This window comes from Bos taurus, chromosome 10 (genome assembly GCF_002263795.3).
Source record: "Bos taurus isolate L1 Dominette 01449 registration number 42190680 breed Hereford chromosome 10, ARS-UCD2.0, whole genome shotgun sequence".
NCBI lineage: Eukaryota > Metazoa > Chordata > Mammalia > Artiodactyla > Bovidae > Bos > Bos taurus.
The window spans coordinates 88,648,366-88,658,047 of NC_037337.1; the positions used below are offsets into that span (position 1 = coordinate 88,648,366).

Below are 9,682 nucleotides of genomic sequence, written 5' to 3' on the forward strand. Positions count from 1 at the left end.
GAGGGCTGGGGTGGGGGTAGGAACCAAGGGTCGAGACAGCCGCCGCACGGCATCCTGGAAGTTGTAGTTCCTCTCGCCCCTACAATCAGGCTCTGCCGGGACAGGCCGCGGCGGCCTCTTGACTACAACTCCCAGAATCCCCAGCGCACCTCGCCTAAGCCCGTTTCCTCTCCTTTCAGCTCGACCTTCCGAGGTTATCCCGTGGGTCACTCGACAAGACTACAATTCCCGTGAGGCCAAGCGGGGCCGATGAAGGGTTTAGGGAAACAATGAAACGTGTCCTGTGTGTCTCTGTGGGTGAGGAATGGTCGTGTGAGCTGTCGCCTTTCGGGCCTTTCAGGGCATAACTCGAAGGAGTGTAAAGGATTCCTTAGAACAAACGGAAGCGAAGGTCCGGGGAGGGGTAGCCGACGTACCCGGCGGGAGGGAGGCGGAGCCGGAAGTCAAGGCGGGGAGGGGCGGGGGGGTGGAGGGAAAAGCAAGCCAGGAGGATCTTGCAGCTTCTTCTAGTAGTTTCCAGGCGCTGCCGGGCGGCCGCGACCGGGCTGTCCTGAGGCTGTGGCTGTGGCTGCTCGGGAGCTGGTGGCGGCGCGGTAGGAGAGCCGATGGCCAAGTGGGGTGAGGGCGACCCACGCTGGATCGTGGAGGAGCGGGCGGACGCCACCAACGTCAACAACTGGCATTGGTGAGGGCCAGCGGGCCAGGCCGAGGGAGCGCTGCAGCCGGGCCGGGGGTTGCGCCGGAGGGTACCCTGGAACCTTGACCGGAACACTACTGGGGTCTAGGCAGCCCTGCCTGGCAGGAGATGGGCGTGGGTCCTAACTGTCTCCAGGGGTCCGTAAGTCGCAGGCCCCTCCAGCCTCAGACCTCCGTTTCATTGGGTGGAGGGGAAGCCCGGAGGTCGGGTGGGGGGACGACGTTGAAGACTGCATCCCAGACGAGGGGGTTTCACACAGGAGGACGTACCCCCTCTGGCTGCTGCATTCAGCCTGAGCGGAGAGATGCTTCTCACACGTGGCCGGAGGCGTCATTGAGACCCAAAACTGCCGTGTCTAGTATTGAGAGATTGCAGTGTTAGGCTCGAGAGGGTTGGAGTTACTATTTTTTCGACTTTCGGCTGGAATTAAAAGTCAGTCATAAGGGATCGCTGCCTCACTCCAGAAAGCCAGGTCTTAGAACGTGATCTGCAAGTGCTCACAACTGAGTGATGCTCCAAGGCGCCGTGGCCTCTCACCCGGAACTGTTAAGTTGCTTGTATCGTCGCTCCAGGGACTGCCGCTGGTTGCCGGGCAATCATAGTTTATAATCCAACCACTCTTAAAAGCCTACTCTCTTTCATGAAATGTTCTGCAAGTAATATTTTCTTATTCCTTCTGAGTCCACTGAACTTTGGGCGTACACTGTAGTTTTACTCTGTTGTAGCTCATCTTACTTTTGTTTATTAGAAAGTTAGAAGGTAGATAGTTTTCCTTTGTATTTCAGCCTGCGTCCTCTCCTCTTAACATAGAATGGTTGGCTTTCATTTTTGTTTGTTTTAAAACCCTGGACATTCATTGTTTTCAGGGCCATTTGGAGGGCACAAAATTTATAACACAGCCTGAATTTGATAGGTCAAAACACTGCGCTAATGGGATCAAGATTATTGGTTTCTTCTTAACTGGACCTTTTAGCTCAGCGCTGCGTTTTGCGGCCCCCTTGTGTGCTCCTGACCTCAGAAGCGCACAGTTTTCCATTTGGTCAGACGGGGGCGCCATGTTAAAGTATTCAGTACTGACCCCAGCACCATCATGCTGAGAAAGGAAAGCAGAATTTTCCATTAAGTTTGAAACCATGCTATACAGCAGTAGTCCTTATTGACAGTAATTGACTGTCATGCTATACAGCAGACAGTCCTTATTGACTCCTGGTCTTCCTAAAAGAGTAACACATTTGTGGACATACTGGAGTGGGACTGAGGCTTTTGAGTTCTTTTCCAGCCTCGTATAGCCTTGGGTGCTCTTGCATAGAGCAAGCAGTGTATCCTTCATTTGGCTGTTGGTCCATAGCTCTGTTTCTGTTTTGCAGGACAGAAAGGGATGCTTCAAACTGGTCCACAGATAAGCTGAAAACACTGTTCCTGGCTGTACGTGTACAAAATGAGGAAGGCAAGTGCGAGGTGACAGAAGTGAGTAAGCTTGATGGAGAGGCATCCATTAACAATCGCAAAGGCAAACTTATCTTCTTTTATGAGTGGAGCGTCAAACTAAACTGGACAGGTAAGTCTGTGCTCGGCTTTTAGGACAGGGGTTAATCACATTTTGATTGACCTATTCAAGAGCCAGGGAGAACAGTTTTTGAGAGGTTATGAACTTTTTTTGAGGGAGATAGTGCTGCTTTAGAGTCCTATAGGAAGCAGTATCGAATGTTGAAATTTTTCTGCCGCTGCAGGACACTAAATGGGTCTCCTGTCTGTGGGTCTCACAAGTCCCTACTGATGTAGCAACTGGGCTGCTGAACCTTTGGGCCTTGTCCTGTTTGGGAGCATACAGTGTGACATTTTTCAGACTAGCTATTTCTGCCTCTTGGATGACTTGAAAGTAGGCTATGGGAGTTTTTTGGCTTTTGTTTTTTTAATTCCAGTGTGAACCTAATAGTTTAGAGTGCTGTGATAATGCTGCTTGCATGTGATTATAACTGGGGCTGGTTTTATTCTCTAGCTTAATGTCTTTTTTGTGAGGATATTAGGATAGAATTGGGGCCATCCTTGGATGGTCCTGACAGGAAGGAAAGACAGTAGAGTTAAAAGAGTACATGTATGGGGCAAAACATGTAAATTCTTCTCAACTGAATGGTAACAGAGGCAAAATGTATTTTTTTTTTTTTTTTTTTTAATTAAAGCATAGCAGTCTGGAAGAAACCATAGGTATCATCTTTCCCAGCCTCCTTTTTATAGATTGAGAAACTGAGGCCTAGAGAGGTAAAGATAAATAATGTTAACTTTGAAACACAGTCAGTTCTGCTATAACGTGACACGTGTTTCTAAAATTCACCACACTATGCAGAAACTTCCAACAAAAACCACAGAGCTTGTAGGGAAGACAGGGTTAGGGACATGACAGGATGCTCAAAAGCTTCATCAGTGATATTTTTTTAAATTTAGTAATGTAAAAATTGGTGGCACAGTTTACACGTTAAATCATAAGAACGTAAATCATTTGACAAATATCGTGCTTTACCTTGACAAAAACCTGAGGTTTGCTTGTGAAAGTGGGCATCAGGGGCACTGAGGTACTTGGGTTATTGTGAGGTGATGGAAGGAGTGTCACGGGAAATCAGAAGGAGCGTTATAATACCAGTCGTGGATGGTGTGGCTTGTAACACACGTGGTGAACTGAGGTCACTGTCAGATTAACGTTTGAGACATGTGTTTTGTGTTTTCCTATGTAGCTCTGTTTAGCTCTGTTTGGGTTTCTTTGTGGATGAAAGTGCATATAAGCAAATATGGAATTCATATTACAATCAAATTGTCACTTAATATACCTATAGCATTGGAACAAATTTGTATTTTCAAAACAAGCGTTTTAGCAAAACTGCCAGTATTAGCTATTAACCTAGGTCCTCCTCAGCAGAATTCAGGCTAGTGCTGAATTCACGTAGCTCTTAGTCTCACACTGGTAACACAGTCTCCAGAAATCTGATGAGGAAAGACATTTCAGGGAGGGGGGCAATGGTTGCCTCTAGTGTGGCAGCCACCTTCTCTCAAAATAAAGAAGGTAGGTTCAGTTGTCCAAAAGAAGCATAAGCAAAATACCAGTTACACATCCAGAGCAGAAGACTTAGCCTGAGGAGGAGGAGACTGATAATACTGCATTACTTTTGACAGGTACCTCTAAGTCTGGAGTGCAGTACAAGGGCCATGTGGAGATCCCCAATTTGTCTGATGAAAATAGCGTGGATGAAGTGGAGGTTTGTGCTTTCCAATTCCTCATCTGTCTGAGTTTCCTACATCCTCTTATTCTCAGATGAGAAAAATAATCTGTCTTCAAGATTACAGACCAGGCTTGGCCTAAGCATTCAGAACCCCAGTCTGCAGACGACTTTCTGGGTCTGTGGTGCCATTAGGAGCTTCCCGAGCAGTTTATGCTTATTCAGTTACTTTGCTTTAGTGAGTGGTGTGAGTTTTAACATTAGCCACTTTTGTCTTGGCAGTAGGTAGCAGAGAGACCTTGAGAAGAAACACTCATGGGGATTGTACGAATACCTCAACTGTCATGCATTTCCTTTGCAAATGTCAGCGGTTATCTGACTGCTCGGCACCTACATCTCCTAATGTGGGTGCCTCTCAAGCTATTTACCACCTACTTCTGATCTTTCATTCAGATTAGTGTGAGCCTTGCCAAAGATGAGCCTGACACAAATCTCGTGGCCTTAATGAAGGAAGAAGGGGTGAAACTTCTAAGAGAAGCAATGGGAATTTACATCAGCACCCTCAAAACAGGTATCCTTTGAGTAGTTATAAGTGCCTTGAGAAGATAGTTTTCCACCTGTCAGATGCTAATTAAGGGGCTTGACAGTTCTTTCTTTAGTAAATGAGTAGAAATCTGGGCGGAGAAGGCTTATTTCATCTTGAAATCAGTCTGTAAAGTTTGAATTAGGGAAAGATTTAGAGATGTGTTGTCTAATGTGTTGGCTGTTGAGGACATGAAATGTGGCAGTCCAAATTGGGATGTGCTCTGAGTATAAAATATGTAATAAATTTTGAAGACTTGGTATTTTTTTAAAAAGAAGAATATCTCAATTATCTGATACTGACAACACACAAATGGTAGAATGGATATATGAGGGGAATGTGGTCAAAATTAATTTCACGTGTCCATTTTAACACTTTAGGGTGGTTACTAGAAAATGTAGTGTTACATTTGAGGCTGAGGTGGTATTTCTGTTGGACTCACTGATCTAAAGACCCGGCATCTCCAGATTGAGCACAGTCCTGGACTGTTCTTAGGATTACTTGAATAGTAGTCCTCTCAGCTGTCCCCCTGAACTCCAGCTTTGCCCACGTGATCTGGTCTGGGTGTCGGAGTACCTCTGGTGACCATCAGAGGGAGCCAGTGTAGAGGTGGGAACCAGTGCTCTGATGCCCTAATAGTTGTGGCTGTCCTACAGAGGTACGGCAGAGTGGAGAAGGGGACTAAATATGCGGCTGTGAGCATCTTCCCCACTCTTGAAGGCTTTGGAAGTGCCGCTGCAGTCATTGGCTGCCATCCGCAGTAGACCTCACACACATTTAACAAGTTGTGATGCATCTGATTGAGTCAGGGGTTTCAAGTAATCCTAATGACCATACTGCATTCTGTAGGATACACTCAGGTACCCATGTGGCATGGATCAAAGGGAAAGACGTAAAATGGATCGACTCCTCCTTCTGTTGTCATTACCTCCTCCTGAGTTAGGACGGCCATGTTTGTGAACTACGGTGAAGCCCCAAATCTCAGCTCCCAAGAAATAACTTCCAGGAGCTGGATTTTGTCTTTTCAGAATTCACGCAGGGTATGATCTTGCCTACAATGAATGGAGAGTCAGTAGACCCAGCCGGGCCGCCAGCACTGAAAACTGAGGAGCGCAAGGTAACCAGTATCCCTGCATGGTGGGGCAGGAGGCTGTCTGGAAAGGGAGTTGAGACACTGCCTCTTCCTTAAGTCTGTATCTCAGCTTTTTCTCTCCCACCCTAACCTCCGAGCCAGAGGTGCTGCTTTTCAGGGTCCACAGAATGTAGTTGTATGTTGCCCCATCTTTAACCTGGTTTTTATTCATTTACGACAGACTCCTAGAGCAAATGGAAGCCATCAAGCCATCAGGGGCTTCAGAGTCCAACTCTTGGTATTTAACACCAGTGAGGAGGTTATGAACGCAGGTTCCCCTGTATGCATCTAAAATAATATATCTACGTTTCATCCTTTGATATTAAAGTTCTCATCAAAGTGTCAGAGGTTACTTAGGTCACTGACCTCACCTAACAGGAAACTGACTGATTTCATCCCACTGGAGGGGAGGACAAACTGTTTTCTGGAGTTGGCGCTTGTTTGGTTTGGCTTCAGCACCTGGTTTTCAGCCCTCCTGCCCCTTTGTCACACTCGGAAGGATATACTGGGGGTGCTGCTTCTGACTATTTAAACAGACATTCTGCTTGAGGATTACACAGGACTCTCCAGAAGTACATAATGATTTAGTGTGTCCTCTGGCATGGGCTTTAAAGAAGTATCACTTTTCTTTCACCCAGAGTGGCACTGGGTGTGCTGAGAAAATCCCCCTCCTCACAGAAATGCCCATGCACATACATTTCCTCTGAGCCCCTGGAGTAGTTTAGCCTTGGAGGTGACAAGGTTTGTGAGAGTGAATGGCAGTGTGTCCCTGCAGCCCTGTGAAGTGAGGTCTCACCAGTACTCTATAAACTGACAGTTTCACTGCCACTTCCACAGGCTAAGTCTGCTCCTTCAAAAACCCAGGCCAGACCCGTTGGTGTCAAAATCCCCACTTGTAAGATCACCCTTAGAGAAAGCTTCCTGACATCACCAGAGGAGCTCTATAGAGTTTTTACCACCCAAGAGGTAAGTACAGTCCTGTCCTTCCAGCTCCTGGCATCTGCCGTTGCAGGTGACTAGAGTTGTGGGGACATCCTCTCACTGCAGAAAAGTGCTGAGTGGAGCCACGAGACTTTCCTTGTTCTCAAAGAGGCAAAGGAAAGACATGTTCAAGCCACCACTCATTAAAGTGGATTTGCCTTTTTTTTTCTCCTTGTACTAATTTTGGGTCCTGTAAGTGGGAACAACTGGAATCATTCATGTTAGAAAAGTAAATGGATCCAATGTAATGGCATCCTGGATTTAGAAAGAATTATTTGAGTTGAAGCGTGGTCTCTACTGGAACAGAAAAGAACCTGAAGCTGGTTCTTGGGCAGAGTAGTGTCTTTGGAATTGAGAGCTGAGGCACGCAGGTGTCGGCTAGCACTTCTCCTGGGTCCCCCGAGAGCCGCACATCTTCCTACCTCCTTTTGTTCTGCAGCTCGTTCAGGCCTTCACCCACGCTCCTGCTATGTTGGAAGCAGACAAAGGTGGCAAGTTTCACTTGGTAGACGGCAATGTCTCTGGAGAATTCACTGATCTGGTGAGTTCCTGCTAGCCAGGACGTGGCTTTTATCAGCTTAGAAGAATAATGTGTCCCTTCCTCCCCACTCCCGGCCTTTTTCTTTCCAGCTCTGTAGATAAATTTAAGACTTTAATCTCTTGGGTCAGTAAAAGCTCATTTTGTTTTTCAAGGGAATGCTACAATTGGACTCTCTCACTTTCCTATAGTTTTTTCCTTCGTGGGGTAAAATTAGTTCTTCTGGGAGAAAGCAAATATCAAAAAGGCTGACCTCTCTGATTATTTCAGGTCCCTGAGAAATACATTGCGATGAAATGGAGGTTTAAATCTTGGCCAGAAGGTAAGCAAGCATGTTTGTTCATTGCCGTTACCCCCAGAACCCTTTCTTTCCCCCTCGCCTCAGGCCCCTATGGAAACCCTGGATCTGAAACCTCCCTCCCTTCTGCCTTCCCCCAGGGCACTTTGCCATCATCACCTTGACCTTCATCGATAAGAACGGAGAAACTGAGCTGTGCATGGAAGGCCGAGGCATCCCCGCCCCAGAGGAGGAGAGGACGAGGCAGGGCTGGCAGCGGTACTACTTTGAGGGCATCAAACAGACCTTTGGCTATGGTGCGCGCTTATTTTAGGCCCCGCAGCGAGGGTACAGCCTGCCCAACACTTCAGTCCAGCCCTCTCCTGACCGGGGCTTGTGACTCACAGGATTGCACCATCCCAACCACTAACTTGGGGCTGGGGCCCTGTCCCTTCATGTATACCTTGGGTTTGTGCATGTTTTCTGCTGGGTGGGAACAGAGGGTGATTTCTCTTTTATGTGTACATACGCTAAATAAACGTAATTTAAAAAACATGCATGTCTGGAACCTGTGTTGATGGGGTGGCTGGTATTAGAGTTCCCCTGAAGGTTAAAAAGGGTTTTGTCTTCTTCTGGCTAAATGTACATAATCAAGAGGCATGAAGGGAGCCTGCTTCTCACCAGCAAGCATTCCTGAGCTCACATCCTTTCATAATGAAGACTGGCAAAAAAGGGCAGTCAAATGTAGCCTGGGAGGGGTGGGGATGGTACTCTGCGGTAAACAGTACCAATAAACTCCATGGCTGGTGGAGGTGGCATCCTGGGGCTCCCACTCCCCATGGCCTCTTACCCTCTTGCAAAAAGATGATCACCAGGCGCTGGTTTGAGATGCAGACAGAGATTCCCCACCCTGTGGATCCTGGGGTTCTGTTCACTGAGGTTCTGTTTATTGAGCAGTTTCTACGTTCCAGACACTGCACTAAGCAGTTTCCTTACAGTAACTTCATTAGCCCCCACAACCGCCCTGTGAGATAGATACTACCACCATTTCTGTTTTATAAGAATCTGGTCCTTGTGTTTCTTAATGGATACCCCAGATCCTACCACAGATAATTTAGCAGAGAAACTGCAGAGCCAATGCTCAAGTCCAAACTTGCCTACTGCCTTGTCATTGCATTCATCCCCACAGCAGCTACATTTCTAGCATGTTAGGCATCCCTCCCGGAGTAGGACATTCCAGGCCTATTACTCCCAGAAAGAGGAAAAACTGAAAATCCTTGTTAAGAGTATTTTGAAATAACCTGGTTCCATTAAACAAGCTTCTGACCACTGACCGAGTGGTCAGTGCTACTGACCTTAGTGGGGTCCAGGCTGCCGTGTTCCAGGTAGTGAAAAGCTACCTACATGCATGCGTGTTTAGTCATCTCCCAGCTTTGCAACCTTACGGACTGGGGCCTGCCAGGCTCCTCTGTCCATGGGGGTTCTCCAGGCAAGAATAGTTGCCTGGGCCGCCATGCCCTCCCCCAGGGTATCTTCCTGACCCAGAGATCAAACCTGCATCTCATGTCTCCTCGATGGCAGGCAGGTTCTTTACCACCAGCACCACGGGTGAAGCCCAACTGCCTGCACAGGGAGGGTCATTTCCTGGACCAGCCCCACCCGGGGCCACCCTGGGGTGAGTCAGCGTCTTCTGATCCAGACACCATTCCCTGCAGCCACAGCGCTTTCCTTCATCTATTTTTGCCTGTTTTATTAAGTGGCATGGATCCCTGCAGGCTAAGCCTGCCAATATGAGCTGGTCAAAATGTAATTAAAGCAGAAAGTCAGTACTGGTCTGGATAATTTAGAACCCCCAAGATCCCCCCACCCCCTGGCTTGAAATACTCAAGTGCTGGACTGAAGCAATCTTCGTCTAATTGGGCATTATGTCTGCTGCCTGGGGGGTCCGAAAAGTACTTTTATAAAAAATAAAGTATCTGGACTCTAGCTTGTATCAAATCAAGAACTCTGTGGAACTGCCCTGGTGGTCCAGTGGTTAAGACTCAGCATTTCCAATGCAGGGGGTACAGGTTCATTCCCTAGTCAGGGAACTAAAGATAGCACATGCTATGTGGTGTGGCAAAAAAAAAACACAAACGGACCCCCTTCTAACACAGAGACTGGTAACAAAGAAGCACCACTTTCACACCTGGCTGGAAAATTACCAATTCCAGAATACCTAGGAAAACTCTGAAGCAAAGTTTACAAGTGCCTTAGTAAAAAAGC

General features: G+C 47.3%; 1 protein-coding gene across 2 annotated transcripts; it reads left to right on the top strand.

Annotated features, from left to right (window-relative positions):
* The first annotated feature begins 182 nt into the window (after positions 1-182).
* On the top strand, positions 183-7,972 carry AHSA1 (activator of HSP90 ATPase activity 1). Of its 2 annotated transcripts, XM_059890574.1 has the most exons (10): positions 183-297; positions 511-685; positions 2,065-2,255; positions 3,863-3,945; positions 4,360-4,477; positions 5,518-5,606; positions 6,459-6,587; positions 7,042-7,143; positions 7,411-7,462; positions 7,579-7,972. In XM_059890574.1, the coding sequence occupies exons 2-10, from the start codon at positions 606-608 to the stop codon at positions 7,749-7,751; spliced, it is 1,017 nt and encodes a 338-aa protein (XP_059746557.1). In that variant the 5' UTR covers positions 183-297; positions 511-605; the 3' UTR covers positions 7,752-7,972. The 2 variants fall into 2 exon arrangements, with proteins under 2 accessions (XP_059746557.1, NP_001029838.1); NM_001034666.2 differs by lacking the exon at positions 183-297 and having other exon boundaries at positions 512-685.
* Positions 7,973-9,682: the final 1,710 nt, after the last annotated feature.

Coding starts and splice junctions, on each gene's coding strand:
- AHSA1 (XM_059890574.1), top strand. CDS start 606: ATGGCCAAGTGGGGTGAGGGCGACCCACGCTGGATCGTGGAGGAGCGG. Junction 3,946..4,359: donor ATAGCGTGGATGAAGTGGAG/GTTTGTGCTTTC, acceptor TCTTTCATTCAG/ATTAGTGTGAGCCTTGCCAA. Junction 6,588..7,041: donor GAGTTTTTACCACCCAAGAG/GTAAGTACAGTC, acceptor TTTGTTCTGCAG/CTCGTTCAGGCCTTCACCCA.